The 19,746-nt window shown below is 36.3% G+C and overlaps 1 protein-coding gene across 50 annotated transcripts in view; it reads left to right on the plus strand.

The window, feature by feature from the left end:
• DTNA (dystrobrevin alpha) overlaps nt 1–19,746 on the plus strand; it is a 418,043-nt gene that overhangs the window by 339,133 nt on the left and 59,164 nt on the right. For 21 of the 50 annotated variants that reach the window (XM_071208625.1, XM_058277115.2, XM_058277114.2 and 18 more), the window contains 2 exons: nt 411–535; nt 6,294–6,377. In XM_071208625.1, the coding sequence (XP_071064726.1) occupies nt 411–535; nt 6,294–6,377 (209 nt within the window). Of the gene's footprint in view, nt 1–410; nt 536–6,293; nt 6,378–8,061; nt 8,152–15,366; nt 15,445–16,012; nt 16,106–19,746 lie in introns of all 50 variants that reach the window. The other 29 variants (XM_071208616.1, XM_071208615.1, XM_058277122.2 and 26 more) reach the window with 3 other exon arrangements.

Consider the following 19,746-nt stretch of genomic DNA (forward strand, 5'->3'; position numbering starts at 1 on the left):
GACCTTTACGATCTGTCTCCTGCCTTCATCTCCAGAAGGGAGTCTCTTTCTCTTCCGCCCTTGCAGTTGCTGCTTACTCCAACTGAAATTACCTTTCCCTTCTCCTGAGTTTTTTTCAGAAGGACTCCTGCTGGTCCTTTAAATCCCATTCACAAAAAGTGCTTCTGTTTACACCACTTGCTGACCTTTAGTGCCAGGAATCAGTTCCCTGGTGGCTTCTTCCAGCCCCCTATTGCCATCTTGGAGCAAACTTCCTGATGCACAGAAGGTACTCAAAAAGGATTCCTTGAATGAATGAATGAATGAGTGAGTGAATGAATGAATGAATTCCTTTTTTGAAAAGCAAAGTATCTGATAAAATGTTATATAAATGCTAATTGTTTTGCTTCTACCTTTCTTGTTCTTTCCAGAAATCACCTGCTAAGAAGCTAACTAATGCACTAAGCAAGTCTCTGAGCTGTGCTTCCAGCCGAGAACCTTTGCACCCCATGTTCCCTGACCAGCCTGAGAAGCCTCTCAACTTGGCTCACATCGTGTGAGTATCTCTGCCCTCCACATTAAGTGGCATCTTTCTCCACTGACACATGGCTAGATGCCAATGAAGCCAATTTCATATCAGTTGTCAGGGACCAAATTTTAAATTTTAATTAACAACAGAAAGTGAAAATAATGTCATTATAATTTTTCTTGTTGGACTGTACAAGTAATCTACACAACACTAATGTAATTCACCTAGAAGTGGAAAATGTTCAAAAAGCATATGGATATTAATGTTGTTTGCACAATGAGAAGTAAACAATCAATAGAGTTACCATGGTAAGAAAAATTTAAAGCATATTGTACACTAACTGTGAACCCAAAAACAAAAGCCCTTCATTTCATTTCTCTGCAGAGCCAGTCTTCTCAAAGATGCCAGCAAACCAAGAAATTGCACTTTTTAAAAAATATCCAAAGCTGCATAATGTTGAAAGGATCAGGGCCTGTGCAGGGGAGGGTTGAAGAGGGCAATCAGTGGGAAAATGCATCAGAACATCCACAAACAGACTTTTTTAAAAAGTTTCTCCAAAGTTCATGGGAGTTTGGTGGGCAGAGCACTGCTCCCACCCATTCCTTTAGTCTCCCAGAAACCTCGTGCCCTGGAACCTCTCTCAGGCCTGGGTGGCCAAGATAATAGGGGAGAATTAGAAAAGAAAGTGTTTCTTTCTTGATTTTTTCTTGGGCTGAAAAGAAGAAAAAGGCATATTACCTGCATCCGTGTATAATTAGAAATTATGTTGTTAATTCCAGAATAGGTGCTTGCCCCTCCCTATGCCCTGCCATTGGTTCCCACAGGTCAGAGGCTCCAATTGCCACCAGGAAGTGGGTTGATCGGTCCTACCAGTTTTAGGAATTCACTGATGCCAAGTGCGTGATCCAGGCAGTTCAGCATAGGACCCATCAGAGGCGCTGTGGTGCATGAGAGAGCTTTAGGAAAGCAGTGATGCTTTCCTCCGATGGCCCTCAGCAATGACCATCACCTGACTTGTGTTGCATCATGTCTCTGAGCTTTGTGTAATTAATAGGGGGTTTTTTGGCTTGCTCCTGAATGTGGGCTCTGAGGGATCACTGCCCTTAGAAATGCACAAAGTCTGGAGGCTCCAGTTTCTCATCTTATATGCTGGCACGAGGTAAGCATCGGAAACCCTAATATAAACCAGTTCTGTAGAATATGGTTACCTTATTTTTGGAAATTATGCTTCTAAAAATAAACCTTAAAATAACCTTGGGGGCAATAAATAAATGTAGGGAATGCTCCAGAAGGCCAACCACATACCCAAAGCTACCCATACAGCTGTTGCCCAGCTCTAGCTTTCTGAGGAAGAGACATTAACAAGGTCTCGGCTTTCCTTCCTTAGCCAGTTAGAGACAATCACTAAGTTCCTAATGAATGAACAAATCGAAGTGAGAGCAAATCTGTGCTCTCTGAGCCCTGCTGCCACCGAGTCACTTTCTACCCACCCCATAAGAGTTTCACCCAGAGACAGCTTCAGTCCGAGCTGTTTGACAGAGAAAGAGTAGATGTGAATGGCCTGGCTGCAAGAGCTTTGCTGTAGCGTGGAGTTAGGATACTGCCTCTCACATCAAGACAGTTAGGTAGTGAGCAGCGTAAATTTAAAATCCAGTTTACAAGAGGTCACACTGCACTATGGACCTAGCACTGGGCCTTGCACCCAGCAGGTGCTTGGCCATAATCTGTGTGTGTGTGTTTGAGATTTATTTAATTGGCTAATGAGTAATAATTTTTAAACTTCATAGAGGCAATATTCACTGACTTAATTGAGAGCAATATCTACACATTAGATTCTTAATCTGGGTGCCATGGGCAAATTTCAGGATTTCCTAAAATTGTGTACTAAATTTTACAAGTGTACAAAGTATGTGCTTTATTTCTAAGAAAAATTGTACATATTTAACCTGATTCTCAAAATTGTCTTCAAATCAAAATACTGATCTCTACTTACTGATAATGTTTTTTCCAGGGCAAATGTCTTAATTTTAAAACGCAAATTGTGTAAAATATTTAACTATTGAAATAACACTCTGGATACAGAGTGTTTAGTTAGTCTGTATTAGAATATTTTTATTTTCTATTTTTATATGTAGAAATATTTCTTTTTATTTGTTTCTTTGCTAAGTGTTATTGCTCAAAATAGGCATCCATATCATTTTTGTGGGTGGGAATAGTCTAAGACTTAATTTTAAAATATGCTGCTCATTTAGCTATTCTAAATTATCATAGGCATATAAAGTCAATATAAATGACAAAATAAATAGTATTATAATTTAATCTTTTTCAAAGAAGGATACTCTCATAATCTGCCATAACAAATATTTATCTGGAAATAATGAATATTCATACTTATTCCAAATGTATATAGATATAATTTTGATAGATCAGACAAAGTATATATCATTCCATAGCATATCCTTTATCATAAGCTGTCCCACCACTTTTGTACAGTGCTGTACAATGTAGTGAATAAAAACTTTCAGAAATAAAATACTTCAATCCCCTCTCCCCTGCTTAATGTGCTTAAAGTATAGTTTAAAGAATAAAGGTCTTTAACAGAAGGAATATTACCATAGTACAAAAACATTTGCTGTGAGAAATTTTATTGTTGAATCTCTAACAAAGACCATTCTAGAGCATGTTCTTTAGAAACACACATGGCAATAAAAATGTGCTTTTTAGGTATAATTCTGCCTCTGAAGTTTTCACTCCCTGACTGACTTTTCCCTCTGTTTTCTCATAATTTCTTAATCAATTTTTTAATTGTGGCAGAAACCACATCTTTATCATTCTTTGGACACATGTTCATATAGGCTTACAGAGATATCTCGATATGTATTACTTACACCCATGAATAAGCTTATACAAAAATGAGAAGAGAGCTGTGAGTGGGGCTGAGCAGTGGCAACATTGGTGGTACTGTCACATGCTGGAATTGTCGATGGGGGTAGTGCAGTGTCGATTCAGGATAATGCATTTTTCTTCTTTGTTACTCTGGGGAAAAATTGCATTAATGTTAAGAAAAAAATTAGTACAACTTCTTCTAAGACATTCTTCAATGGAAAAAAAAAACATGCAGTGCAAATATTTGATATGAGAAGGATAATTGTGAGCCTGAATATGTATAGTGGCCTGAAATATATATTATGATACAATGCCTATAGATATGGAATCTAATGTTGAACATTATGCAGTCTTCTTAAATGCACACATCTTATTGTTTTTATGATTTGTATTCAAAATTGATACTAGTACTCTAATAGGTAGTGTATCCAGTCTTACGCACTAAAATGTCATTATAGGGTATAATATAAGTTGAGACAAAAAAATTATTGGCTTATGCTTGATCAAAACATAAGTAGATTAGACAATATTTTCCTTAATTAAGACATCAGTTCCAAATTTTAATTGTGAAAAACACCAAAAAGTGGCCGAGTCACAGTACAGCTAATTTAACATTTTACTAGTAGTCTTGGATACAGTAAAAAAAGATGGAATCAGCAGAAATAAATTTTAACAGGTTGCAGTGCTACTATCACACGTATACACACCTGCACATTGAAATTAACCATGTCTCACACAGAAAATACCATTATTTTATTATAATCAAAGGATTTTACCAACATACAGCAAAGAAAAATTGCCAGTCATGAATTATTCCTTAAATAGTAATGAGCAGGTGGCGACATTTGGGTATTTTGGCATTTGCTCTTAGCTATTGAATTGCTTATAAATATTACCATGATTAACAGTCTTTATTCTATTCATTTTTTTGCTGTCAAAAGTGATACCTGGTAAGTAGTTCAGCAGTCCCCAATGTACTTATAAAGACTTGGAAGCAGTTATGAGATGCAAAACTACTCCAGATACGGTCCAGAAAGAAGATTTGCAAAAGGCCCCTGTGACTTACCCCATCTTGTGGAACTTTTTCATTTTAATAAGAGTAAATATGTTTAAAATTTCCAATGTGAGCCATTTATTAGATTAAGTAACTGACCTTTTGATTATGGAAGAAATAGAAACTTGAATCCCTCTAAAAATCACCAGTTGATGCCAACTTTGCCATTTTGTGTCCCAAGTACATTTCCATGATAAACCTCTGTGAAACCATTTAGGAAGAAACTATTAATACAATTTCAGCTTTGCAGACAGTAACCAGGTCAAATAGAGTAAACTTACCAGGTCAATTAAAAAGAATTCCAAAGCCATTTGTTTTCTCATTTCCTGGAGACAGGCCAAGATGCAAAAGTTAAGAAAAAAGAAAACCAGAAATGTGGGTCAATTTTTTTCACAACTTTTTGTTAAGCTACAATGAAGAACTTTAATTTTGTTTACTTTTTTATTCTGTTTACATATTTATAAAATTGGCATCCTTCTTGTGAAAGTATTCAGCTCAAGGTAGACTTAGTTTTAAACTAGCCTCATATTGCTCACTTGGATCAAAGACACATACCAGAAAAGTAATGCGCAAACTAAGATAATTTTCAGAATCTCAGCTAAGCTCTTTAAAGTAAATGAAATAGTAAAACTTTGGTTTTGCCCTCATTCAACATATGTGTCTTACAAAATCTTAAGAGAGCAGTCTAGCACCAGCTACCAGAAAGCAAAAGTTCTAATGAAATTGTGTATATAGTTCTTATATTTTAAAACCTGCATAGCGTCATGTCCATTCCCATAAATATATTGGGTTAAACAATTTTACCTTTTCCCCAGTCTCTTCATTGTAGATTCCAAAAGTAATGGATTTGTTAACTTAAAAATTAAACCATTTACAAATTTGCCCTCTGATCAAGCCAACCTAGATTCTATAGGTAACTGTCATTAATGTCTCCTCTTTTAAAAATTCTCTTCTCTCACCCTCAAACAAAGAATTATAGTGAAACCAAAATTTCCTGGGATTCAGAATAATGCATTGCTCCATCCTTGCTTCCATCTTCTGAACTCTAAATCCCATCCCATCTCACCATGGAATATCTTACATGGAACCTAAAATGAAACTAAAAACTGCTTACAGAGGAAATAGTGATCATACCTGTACTGTTTCACCAGAACTAAGACATTGGTGATGGGGAAAGAGTGACAGGATGAGGTGAAAAATAAGACAGGGATGACTGATGTGATGCACTTGGTGTTTAGGATCACAGATAATTCTGAGGACTGTTGAGCCCTATATTCTCTTGCCATGTGAAAAAACTCAATAAATCCTCATGAATCGTAATTGCATCTTCACTGAGAACAAAGAGCAAACAAGATGCAATGTGATTTTACTTCCCATGTCATTCCAGACCAGGCATATTAGAAGAGAGCCATCATCATGCAGAAGACAAAAGGAATTTTTCAAAGCCCAGAAATTCTCCTCTTCCCAAAGGTTGTAGATTCTGATAGTCATCAGGTTTCCAAAGCATTGAGCTTTAGAATGCAGTTTCTGTAAGACCGCCTCAAAATCCTCACTCTCTTTGAGAATATGACTAGATGAAATACCAAGGCCCCATGCTCATGGGAGAACTTTCCTGTAGTACCCAGAGATCTTCATCTCAATGTTTAGCTGTGATTTTGTGTTCTCAGGGAAAATGTAATTTTAAAACACTTAGAGAATTTAATTGGAAAATATAAAATTTCATGTTAATCCTGGGCAAGATGGAACTCTCATCTTTCCAGCCTCTTTCTCATGGGATCGAGGATGGTTTTTAATTCATGGCTTTTACTTGTTTTAATTTTCCATACACTCTGCACTTTGTTTCAGGCCTCCCAGACCTGTAACCAGCATGAATGACACCCTGTTTTCCCACTCTGTCCCCTCCTCAGGAAGTCCTTTTATTACCAGGAGGTAAGTTCCAATCCTATTATAAAATAAGCCCTCTCTTTGGTAATGAGTCTTCATTCTGTGACAAGAAAAATATTTCAGTGTAAGCCAATTGCAGAAGATTATTGTTGGAAACTGACGTGTAAATATCTCTCAGTAGTCTTCAATTTCATTCATGTCAATACATTTGAAGAGGGCCTTTTGGTATTAATGTGACTTCTGGAAAACCTGCTTTTATAATCTACCCACAGTAAGAATGTGGAGTATGTTTAATTTTTATTGCTGACACACATGCATTATATCTCATGGAGAAAGTCAGAGCCAAAATCTATGGTAAACTTTCACACCACTTGTAGTTATCTGTTTAAGCCAGAGAATTGGAATTTTGAGATGGGTGGTATATTATTATACTCATTCTGAAACATCTCATTATTTAAAGTTGAAAATTTCAAAGAGTCCTCTTCTTGGTGAACTCTGGAGTTCCTGAGGCTAGAGTCTAAGGATCAGACTTGTACATGTATCTTCCCTATAAGTAATTGCCTGGATAATAGGACTTTTTTTTTAAATGGATATTTGTCTCATTTTTTTGTGCAAAATCCATTCCCATATGAGCAAATAGAATGGGAAACAGGAATTCCTCTAAGAGTTACACATTGGAAATCTGCAAGAGTCAAAAAGCGCTCTAAATCATTTGATCAAATTATCACAAATAAAACACCAGAAAATCACTTTAGTAATACACGAAGAATGCCCACAGGAAAGCAAAAGCAAGGTAAGGAAAATCGGAGTACTAATTGAACATAAGATCTCAAAAATACCTCATATTTCACAAAAAATCATAATTGGTCTTTTCCCTGAAGAGGTTTCTAGGATACAAATTTCACTGTAATATCCTGGTGCATTCTAGTGAATATTTGAAGACAAAGAGAGACTCAGAAATCTGCTAATTTTCCCCCTAAGTTCCCGTACTTGCACATCAGCAGGGACCCTAGGTGAAAATGCTCCTTGTAATTGTAATTAGAAGAGTAAACAGAATGTGGCAGTACATGATGTTTCAGTTCTATAAATTAAGTCTGTAACCAGTTGAAATGAGGAGGCAATTGAACTGCAGAATATCCACAATGAAATATGTTTGGACCCTCAGTAACTTCCTTTCAATAAACCTTTTCCAAACCACCAGCAAATTCAACCATCTTTTCTAAAACAAAACCATAAACTATAAAGTCTCTCTGGGGAAGATCTGATGTAATGTTCAGAAAGATGTTTTGCTTTTATTAGGAAGCTCTGCATTCTGCAAACGTCAAGCAAAGATGGACCCCATCCTTACTGAAGGTCATTTTATATCATTTCAGCTCGGACGGTGCTTATGGTGGATGCGTCTAGATGGATAACATGACTTCCTCTACCCTAAAATATTCCTATAATATTCTGAGCTGTTCTGGTTCTTCCAGGATGCATGATGCCCATTAACCGAAAATATTATCATTTCCCTTTCTTCCCATTTTCAGTCCTTTTGGAATGTTCCCTGTGAACTACAGACACGTTTAAAGCTTGCAGTTCTTCCTCTCACCTCAGAGATTGGCCTCCCATTTCTGTTTTAAGGGTGCTGTTCAATAAAGCTGTGTACATTGAATGTCTTTCCTCTTTGAGTGGGACTTGCTCTGTCCATGGGAAGTTTTAATGAGGTCTCATTGTTTGAATCCCTCAGGTTACCTGAGGGAATAAGTGCATCCAGCCCTGTGGCTGAGGAGCATTCACTCATAAAGCTGTATGTAGATCAGCTTGACCACGGTGCACGGTCAGTATCCCAGCCCTGAATCACTAATCATAGTAGTAGTTCCATAGCTAGACTGCTAGTCATTCTACTCCATCACTAAAATCCTCTCATAGCATTTCTCCATGGAGATGGAGGCCTCCCCGGCTTAAGAAGATTCACATTAGAGTCGCAGCTCTTTCCTCTCTTTCCCACTTGTTTTATAGTATTTCATTTGATTTCAGTAGTCTTGGACCAGTATAAACAAGATGCAGATATGTGAAGGGTGCCAGGCTAGAACTTCTTGTTTGGATGAGTCTCTGATTTTGTAGAACTTGCAAGATCCCAGAAGGAGATTTCTAAGATTCTTGAATTTAAGAGCCTTTTGGAATGATAATTAGCACCAACTGGGTGAGGCTAGGATAATGTCCCTTGCTGAAACTTATTGGAAATAAACACTTGATGATTTATACCTTCTTATTCCACTGGACTTGGGCCATTTTTCTTCCAGGTAGGGAATCTGACGCCTACTGAAGTAGCCAATTCAAATCCACTGTTTAGTTCTTAACCATGTTCATACACCTAAGATTGATGGAACTCCATCACCTCAAATGTAGGCCTAAGTTAGATGTCCTACCATTTTAATGACTGGAACTAAACCATAGAAATATGACCTAGAACTCTGCTCTTGCTTCTGTCCCACCCCAAGTGTTCCTTTTAAAATAAGGTGTGGGGGGGACAAATAATCCAAGAATGGTGCTGGTCAGTGTCAAGGCAGCATTAGGAAAGTAGGGAAGTTTGCCAAACAAATATTTTATTTAACCTGAGTTTTCAGTATTGTGATAGATCTTAGGAAGATAAAACAGTGAGGATGAATTGAAATCACCACTCCAGAATCTCTTGCTACAAACTCCTGGCATTACTCACCTAGGGTCCTTTACAAGCATATCACTTTGATCTTCAAAAGGCACTGGGATATATCTTTGAAGTCTTCACACCGCACACAGATTTACGAGTGTATAACTCTGTTTACCACCACCATCTGTCACATCCTATGTTCTGATATCTTTTTCTAGCTATAACTGGATTCACTTTTTCCACCCTTAAAAGGAGGGAATTCTCAAAGCCCTTCTCCTTTAGCCCTTTGAAGTCTTGTGTGTGTACACCTGTGCAACAGTGCTGGCGTGCTGGTTAACATTGTAGTTATCAGCTCAATGCTGGTTAGCAGATAATTAGGTAGAATGTGGGTTTAATAACACAATTCATCAACCAAATCCCCTCATGCATTTTCTTGAGCATGCTTTTTTTAAACAAATTTATGAATTTATAAGAAAGAATGGCCAGATTGCTCTATCATCACCTCTAGGAAAAGGGCTCAAAGAACTGTGGAGGTGGGGCAACAGCATTATCTAAGCCTATGAACAACAACATACCATTATTGCAAACATTATTGCAAGGGCTGACCACAAAACCAGGCCTGAAAGGCTCTTTTCTCCCCATTACAGCCAACAGTATTGTCTCTTTATATCTGCTTTCTTTGTTGACATCATGTTCCTTTTTAAAATCTTAGTTATCTTGCCAAAATCCTTGCCTCGTTTATGTAAGAGAAGGGTTAATCAGAACTTTCCTATATAGAATAATCTTTAAATAATGGACCTTTCTTCATTAGCCATAATGACACTCTGAAAGTTTGAATGTATAGGTTTATTTGCCGCCAATTTTAGAAACATTGCTTAAATGTTTCACTTTTAATTTTTTCATAGTGATAACCTCTAAAAGTAGTAACCACTCAAAACCAAAGGAATCACTTTGGCTCTTATGTGGCACCTAGCCAGATGTTATCACTCTACCAAATACAAATACAAATATTAGTAAATTGCTTCTAATTCATAGAATATGTTGAGCACAATCTAACATGTTATTTTCTGAATTGTCACCAAAATAAGTTGTTTGTTATATGAAGACGGCACATCTCCCACTTCAAACCCTTCCGAAATTCCAAATCTTCCCAGTGAAACAACATTTGTGAGTTTTGTTGGTTGATTGTTTGATTGGTTGACCAGTTGGTCAACTGGTTTAGGGTTTCAAATAAAGAAAGATTGAATTTATTCTTTCTTTTTAAGTATTTTCAAACACTTTTGCTTACCCAAAGTTTCTTTACCTAAAAACCCAGGCTTTTGATCTGACCTAAAATGCTAAGACTGAATTTTAAACATTTGTTCTTTTGTAATCTGAAGTGACTAGAAAATAAATTGAGGTATTTTAGGTTGTATATATGTTACTAGAATAAATTTTTTTTTAAATTCTATGGAACTGCATGACACAAACTGTGAAATCTAAGTTAAACCATGGACTATGGTTAATTGTACAATTAGAAAAATGTGCTTTCATCAGTTGTAACAAATGTACCACACCAATGTAAAAGATGAATAATAGGATAGTATGTAGGAACCCTGTATTTTGTGCATGATTTTTCTGTATATCTACAATTTCTCTACTACAAAAAAATGAAGTACTGGATTCAGCCTTTGCTCCTAAAAATCAATTTTTTCTTCATGGCTAATTTTTTATAGGTATTCAATCCTATCCCCTGTTAGTCATTAAAAAAAAATAGATAAATTTTTAAATCAACAGCTGGCAGCACCTTGAAGATTTCCTCAATCTTTCATTTTCTTTTCATGCTTTCTGGACATGTTCTATGAAACTCCATGAAATTTGAGATAATCTCTCTCTATGCAGGTATTTCTTTATTCCATATTGCACCTGAGCTCCACTAATATGTTAAATTTTTTTCAAACTTGATTAAATTGGCTTTCACTCTCAACTCTAACAGTTGCCTATACTAAAATGTTAGTGCATAATTAAAACCACAATCACCTCTCTTCCTCACTTCAGTAATCTTTATTCTTTTACTAGAATTTCTTTTATTGTTGTCTGTAGAAGCACTATACCCAGGAAACTTTTCTAGAAGCTCTCTTGGCAAAAATACAATTACAATTGATGTTGCTTTTATATCTTAGGGATAACATAATTAATAGTAAATGTAGTAAGTCAAATATGACTTAAGAATTATTGTTTTTTTCTTTCCTGGTAACTTCTCAAGATGGTTCAACTTTCATCCCAGCCTGAATTGACAACAACTAATTATCCCACTGAAATACTTAACTATTTTTTATGTATGTTTGCATTTGGCAGACATTTTATATTTCAGATATAAGATATTGAAAGCTAAAAAGGGAAAGGGAAACAGAATTTTTCAACAAATTACTTCTTGAAAAAACTGTAGACTCTTTATTGTATTTAAATTATTTTTATGACCTTACTTTTATCTGTGTTAATTAAACTGAGAAGGAAAGTTTTATTCACAAGTTATAGTTACTTAAGGAAGGAACCAACTTTATTAACCATTCTTCACAAGTCCAGATACCACACAAGTTTATCAATTATTTAAGAGTCAATGAAAATAAAAATCTATGTGTAATTTACCACTGTTCAATTATCACTGCCTTTTTAACTACTGTGATAATTATTCCACATTACATGATTGATTTATATAGTGCTGTTGCTCTGTGAAATAGCATCCAGATCTTTAATATGTTCAATAAAAGAAAATATTTTCCCAGGGCAAATATAGTAACCAAAATAAGCAGAAATGGCTTAATATATATATATTCCATCTTTGAGTAAAAATCCAGGGAGCATTTTTGTATCATTTTGTTAGCTTAGGAGACCCCAAAAATGTGTCCATTAAAGTAAAAATACTAGCATCAGTGTCATCCTTCAAAACTTAGGAGAGAATTTAAATAAATAAATATGGAATATTGTGAAATTATTCTGTCCTTCCAGAATTCATGGTGTTTGTGTGTGTATGACAAATTTTAGAACACAATTTCCCTTTAGGTAAGCTGTTTCCCAGAGGTCTAAAAGGGAATTCGTGAGAAATAGAGATATTTTTAGGAAAAAAAAAATTCCTGCCTTTTTTTTCTTTCAGCAGGACAAATAAACCTCAAAACTGATCATGTCATATCCTCCAGAGTACAATTGTCACCACCCCCATAAATGGTAATAGGCAAGGGTCTGATGAAAAAAAAAAAAATGACAAAGAAAAGAGATTTATATACATACAATTTTAGGGTTAGTAGCTTTACGTCACCCCAGGACTAGATTAGAAAAGATGCATCACTCAAAGTCAAGGAGAACCCCAAGTTGTTCCAATTTCAGAGATTAAAAGAAGAATGCATTTTGATTTGAGGACATGGCTTGTAAAACAAAGAGAGGCATTCAGAGCTAGAGCTACAGTTAAAGGGAAACATGGATATGAGGAAGCAATCATTCCTTAACAAGGAAGTAGGTTCAGTGTCCTGTGTTATGGTGCCCAGGCCCACACTGAATTTCATATGTCACCTAAGTTCTCCATGTAAACTGACAAACTACAAAATGAAAGTTTAAAAATCTAAATGATTCAGTACAATGTTGTGAGAATACAATGCTTTTGAAGGGAGTGTTATAAACTATATATTGTCACTATTTTAACAACAACTAGGGAGAAAAAAAATTCTCTTTGCTTCTCTTCATGCTCCTTTGGAATACCAGAAGAGATTCTGGTGAAAGGTACTTCACATGAAAAGATTTTGTAGACCCAAAAGTGAAACTTGCTTCCCAGCCAGTCCTCTAAATTTGTGATCCATATCATTTTGAAATGGTGGCTTTCTTTTTTCTTGTTTTAATAAAGCAGTTGACTTCTTCTGTACATGGTCATATTTTGGACTTCCCAGAAATAAGTGATGAGAAAACTGTGAGGATAGTTCTAAGAGGTACAGAACCTATGAAGGCAGTCAATACCTAAAGTCAGAAATGCTCCTGGCACTAGAATTTAAGAGCCATAACCAAAGAAAATAGTTTATTTCCACAAACCCATAAGTGGAGATGATGTAATCCCCATATTTTCCAAGAACTTGTTTTCCCAGTCTCTAGACTTACATATTTATATTTCCCAGGAATTCAGGTGGGAAGAGAAAGGCAAATAAAGAGATTTAAGTGATTCCCTCAAACCAACACCGACAATGGCCAATGCAAAGAAAATGACAATGAAAGGAAATGAGATGCATATACCTAGAATATCTGCTCATCCCTTTGAGAGAGAAAGGGACCTCAGAAGAAGGGTGAAAAAGAAGAGAAGATGGGAGAAGGGCAAATGAAGTAGAAAGAGGAAGAGAAGCCCCCAAAGAAATGAAGAAAAAGAAAAAGACCAAGACCACCAAAGGAAAGCCAGGGCAATCAGTCCCCTCCTCTACCCCACCCATCCACCACACAGATGTCAGTAGGGCTCCTCCTGTGCTTTTCGTCGCTGACCAAGTGGTTGTGCAGCACATCTGGGGCTTAATTGGCACATCATCTTCCTCCTGTAAGATTTCACCAGAATAATTCGCAGTAGATACATCCTCATGGCTGATCCTCTGGTGTTTCTCTTCTCTGCTGTTTCTTTTCTTCTTATGCATTCATCATGAGAGGTTGTACCTGTGTCATTATTAGGCTTTTGACTTAAGGAAATAGCATCATAATTTCAGGGATTCATGGAGCAAAGAAGCATAACAAGACAGAGACGTAGCTTGATTTGAAGAGAAGAATCATTGATATTTTGTATAATATTTTGAGTGGTTTTCAGGTATCTGAAATCAATTAAGCAATAAGTACCTCTATCCTGAGTTGTTTTTTTTTAAATGAAGAAGGGCTTGCTCAGGAAGCAGGGAGACTATAGTTACTGAAAATTGAACATATAGGGATATGCTACAGGAGACAAGGGTGGAAAACTGTTTTGGTGAGATGACAGTGCATCACAGAAAACACCAACTGTGCTGCCTTAAGGTAGGTTATTTGACCCTGATAGGTAGGTTTTATAGTCTTAGTATGAAGGTAAAGATCAATACACTGAAAAAAAAATCATTAAGCTCATTAGGAAAGCAAATTGTCCTATACCAATCTAATTTCATTTTTGAAGTTAATATGCTAGATATTTTCTTTATAAATCAAATTTGATTTTAAATTTACCAGAGTCCTCACTAAGGAATCTGGTATCAAATCTTGTTATAAAACAAGGATTCCAATTATAGTGTTCATAGTTCTAATGTGACTATTGATAAATTTCTGCTTTTTAACACTTCACCGTCTGAAAGAGTGGTACTTGGTAATAAAACTTAAAACTTCGTAGTTAAAACTTTTTAAAGCAATGTATCTATTGGTCAAGGAATTGATTAATAGATGTGTTGGATTTAGAGCTGTTTGAAAAGTTATGGTAAAACTGCATAATTAAGATCCCAGTAATTAAACACTTAATATTTTTAAAAAGTCAGTAGTTTATTTTTCTGTTCTCCTTTAGGGGAATAGTTTTAGGTAGAATAGAGTTGTAGGGAAAATTCTTGTTTAATCTACAAAGAAGCAAACTCTGTTAAAGCACATTATCACTACAATCATAAGAAGAATGACTGGCTTATTTCCAAGTGAAACACACCTTTCCATTATAGTAGATCTTGGGAGGCTTTGGCTTGGCCACACTTTATTAATTATTATTTATATATTTTAGTAAAACTGCATTTAACAATTTTAAAACTATGATTTGAATTGCTAAATAAAGTGAATAAAACGATCTTGCCTCATAACAAATCTAAAATAAGAATGTGGTATATGATGGGACAGTATTCACCAGCTATGTATTTTTATAGTCACAAAGATTATGAATATGTATTTATAAGGCTTAAAGGTTTATTTCTTTGTTTCTCTGAAAGTTTTCTTTTCAGCTAAGGTGAGGTGCCTTGTATGTGTAGTAGTAAAGCACTTATGACAGCAATCTCTAAACAAGTTATTTTAAGTTTCTATTCAACTCAAAAAGTTGGAGAATTCAGGGAAGTCTGGAGAAAGTAAATTTCGCTAGTGGGATCTATTGAACTGTTTGCATGATATTCTGTAATGAATATTGCCTGGATGTCCATTATGTCTAGGCCTATGCAATAGAAATGTTTGGTTGTTAAACAAATTGCAGACGTCAATCTGCAATCATGGTGGTTTGGATATTAGATTGTGATTGTGGTTCTCAGGTCAGGTTTCTACTCCCAGTCGAACTCTGTGGAAATTTGAAAGCATCTTGGATGTTTCAAACAATAAGAGATTCATCCAAATGAAGCTTGGCTCTAGACTTGGGAGTTTCTGTTCTTGAATGCATTGCTGTGTTTACGTTCTTCTTGGCTTTCCCATCTTATTAACTAGCTCTCCTCCTAAGGACAGTGAAGTAGAGCAGAACAAACTTCTGGCTAGGGCTGCTCCGGCTTTTCTGAAGGGCAAAGGGTAAGTTAAAGACAGTGTGCTGGAACACTGAATTAACTAAACTAAAACTGGAGAGTTCTAGTGTCAAAAAAACGCTGTGTTGAAAGACCATCTTGAATGTGGTAAGAGCAGTTCTGTTATAACCCAATTAACAGCACTGAGCAGTTATTTCAAATAGACACATCTGTGTTCTTTCTCACTCTCCCTGATTTCCTTTTTTTTTCAATGACTAAGCTGAAGATTTAATTTTTTCCCAAAGGATACTAAATCTCTGCTTGCAACCCATTTCAATGTGTGTACTGTTCAGATGAATTACTTGGTCTTAGTGGTTTGAAGAATGCAAATCTGTTTTCTTGAAAGTGACTTAACCTAACTGGAAGTATTTATTTTTAAAGTTGATGAGATGGGATTGTGAATTTCTTTGCTTGGATTTCGCTTGGATTTTTTCATAGAACACTACTTATTGCTCTTCCTTTACTTGCTTGGTTTTATAAATGTCTTTTCTGCCACAAACTCACTCCTGTCTGCTCTGCTTATTTCTGTCTGCCTCTCCTAACAAACCCCCTTTCTTTCCTCCTGCCTGTTTCAGGATACAGTACAGCCTCAATGTGGCAGACAGGCTAGCTGATGAACATGTTCTCATCGGCTTGTATGTCAACATGCTCCGGAACAACCCATCATGGTTAGTGCAGGTTTGGCCTCTTGGCTGTCCTTGGAGAGGGAACAGGCTGATCTGGTGATGAGTAGTCTCAGCAAGGGACGAAGTCACCAGACACAAAGATGTCACTAAGGCACCTCTTAACTGAACCAATTCAGATGTCTTTTGTGATGTTTGTTTGAATAATTGCAACTAATGTGCCATAGAACCCAAGTCCTCATTTTTATCTTAGCTAAAGGGAAAAGTAGTATTAATGGTCACCATGCTAAATATTTGCTTTCAGGTAAATGCAGTACTGTGGGCCCACCAATCCCTTTTGTGCTGTCATGTCAGATTACCATACAGTGGTGACACAAGAATTTGTCTCATTCCAAGGACGCGGATGTCTCTGCTGATTAGGAAAACCATGGTCCAAATCATTTACAATAAAGTGGAAAAAGAGAAAAGTGCTGTTATGGAATAATAAAATGGAGGGCAGTTCTTTAACAATGATAATGGGGGAGAAACTGTCTTTCAACTCTTCTACTACTTACAAATGTTTCTGAGTAACCACCTTGATAAAACCTGCTTCCCAGTCCCATAATAGGAAAGCTTACTTTCAGCTGCGTTAAATCAAGGACTCCTACTGGCTTTATGGATTAGGATAAAAGCGTTTCATAAAGTTTTGCTCTTTCTATTTTTAATTATGACATAGGAGACTCGTCCCTTTGGTAAAGATTACTTGACCTTAATAATAAATGTCCATTTGCAATTTGAATGAAAGTAAATGAATAAACCATATAGTCATCATATGTATGTTTCAGCCTAGCTTAGACTACTGTTTACAAACATATTTAGCAAACCAGTTTCTTAAAAACATTTCGATTTTGCTTAACAACTCTGGTTTTCTCTGAACTAAGGACCTGTGAATTTTTGGCAGGTATAACTATTAAATGAGTGAATGGGTTAAATTCCCTTTAACCTGGTTTGCACCCAGCCTAGCTGGTCCCCTTTCCTCTAATGTGTCACAAAAATACCTCCCTCAAACACATTATGGCCCATGGCCCTTACTCTGCTCCTTGCTCTCACCACTGGGTGTGGTCAGCCACCCTTTTGTTTCTAGGATTCTTTTTCCCCTTGACTATTTCTTGAGTTCTTCCCATTCCTGCCTTAGAACATTTTGCAAGAGTAGTACGTGAGATGATTTTAGATGATACACTGATGAACTTTTTTTTGTTTTAATAGCTATATATTTACCTAATTTGTATTTTAAAAATTATATAGCCAGCAACTAATTTAATTTTGTACTATATCCTTCTCTTTAAGGAGAAAAAAATGCACTATTCAGCTGACCTAAGTGTCTCTTTTGGTTCTAGATCAAACAGTATCTCCACTTTCTCATGACTCAGCCTCTCAAAACTCCAAGAGGAAAGAATGATTGCTTTAATCTTAGTCCCAATGAGTTTAGTACCCCAGTGTCATATGATAGGTGAAACAATGCAACTGAATACTGAATTTAAAAAAAAAAGTATCAGTAATCTTCAAAGACAAAGAAGGTCAATATAGATTCAATCATGTCTGAAGGCAGTGATGGGACCTCACACTGTCGCCTCTCCCCCATAATTCTAAGCACGACCTGGTTATTTCTACCACATTTCTTTGACCTTTTCTTAATTAAAGTTGTAACAAATCACCAAAGAAAAAAGTTCAGAGTTTGCCATCACCAGCCCTTTTCCCCTACACCAAGTGATGAATCACACTGACTTGCTGGTCAGTTAAGACTGCAAAACTTCTCTGCAGAGCTGCCACACAGCTCCTTGTTGAACACTGGATGTGATTTATATATTGAAAACAAAGCACAATTTAAGACTGGCCAATGCAGCAGGCTCTGTTTTAATAGGTGCCCTCCATATTTCTCATAACTTTTTTCTGACTTTAAAAAGTTTCTCTTTCCAGTTTCCCATTTTTCTTTCCCCTTCTTTTATGTTTAATTAGATCTGAACAGTTCCTTACACCTGTTGTGATTACAGAAATAATGTAGTGATCTTCACTCCTTTATCATCATTATAGCTATAATACTTTATCATCGTTTAATTATAGTGAAACATAATAATGGTAATCTTCATACTAACGGCCACCTTTAAAATATTAGCGGTATGCTAAGCATTGTGTTCAGAGCTTTCTATACATAATTTTGTCAAGTCCTTAAAGTACGCCTGTGTAATAATGCTATCATCTCCATTTTATAGAGAAGGAAAGGTATCAACTCAGATTGTTTAAGGCACTCTTCCTCAGTCACACAGCCACTAAATATTGGAGCAGGGATTCTAACCATTATCTTCCTGCTCCCGAGCTTGTACCCACTCTGCAAATTTGCCTCTTATAAAACCTACATGAACACATGCTCACCAGGAAGCTTTCAGATGTCTCTCCACACTGTATCCTCCACATATCTAGGCACTGAAATTGCATCTTCTACTATATTGTTTTCATTTCATTTTTAATAAATGTCTTGAGCATATACTAGTGACAGGATTGGCGATTATTAATAAGCTAGCTTTTACATATTTAGTTCCATGTATTATGATTTCTCATTTAAACTGTAAGCTTCCAAAGGGCAAGGCTTTTTTCTCCAGTCTCTTTTATCTTATCACAGCAGCCATAATATGTGTAATTAATTTTACACTTATAAAGCACTTCACAGGTTACAGAGCACTTTCCCACACATTATTTCATTTGCTCTGCAAAACACAATAAGATCAGATATTCGTGTTTCCAGTTTTCTAATAAGCAAACTCAAGCTCTGAAAAATTAAGTGACTTATCCGGACTGCATACTAGTTTGAGCTGGTACAGGGATCTTCTGACATGGGGCTTCATCTCCTCTCCTCGGCCCCCCTTTTTGGGCATCCTTCGTGGTGTATTCTGCAATTAGGAACCTAATTGCTGTTTTTGGTTAGAGGTTTTGTTTTTGTTATACACATGCTTATGATTGACTCTATGTGGGGGTTGTCTATCCTGTATTAACTACTCAACACAGTGGGAAACTGACTTCTTTACTAATAGTCTGCTGCTAAACTAAAGGAACACCTGTGTTATTGTTGGTTCCAATGCCAGATAAGCCACATGAATGAACTGCAGCTCAACCTGAGTGATTGTCAAGCACCTTCTCCAAAAGGGAGAGGGGTCTCAAAATATAAATGGGTGAAAGCTTTTTCTGCCCTCCCCTAAAACTTATCAGATGCCTGGACTGGCCAGTGATTTACAGGGAACATCTGTGGCAGGCCAACCAAGGGATTGGAATCCAGCCCCAAACTTCCAATTCCAACCACGATTATATCAACACTTACCATTCCTCTACACCCCAGGGTAAGGGGGACAGGGGGACAGCTAAAGGCTGCAATCTACACTTTGATGTCATGATCAATTGCTGTCACTTGGTTAGACTCCTTATTTCATATTACTAGGCTAAAATTGTTCTTATGTTTTTCTCAAGTACAAGGAACTGTGCATTTGTATTGCCAATAGATTTCTTACTAAATGAATTGATAATCCAACTAGTTTTTTTATTATTGTTTCACACTATTTTATGGTTTAGAGAAAAAAACATCTCCCCATACAAAGGATGCCTACATCTGGGAGCCATATGTGAAGTTTAAGTTTTTACTGCCTTGCCGGCTTAAAACC

The sequence above is a fragment of the Dasypus novemcinctus genome, chromosome 16 (assembly GCF_030445035.2).
Source record: "Dasypus novemcinctus isolate mDasNov1 chromosome 16, mDasNov1.1.hap2, whole genome shotgun sequence".
Classification (NCBI taxonomy): domain Eukaryota; kingdom Metazoa; phylum Chordata; class Mammalia; order Cingulata; family Dasypodidae; genus Dasypus; species Dasypus novemcinctus.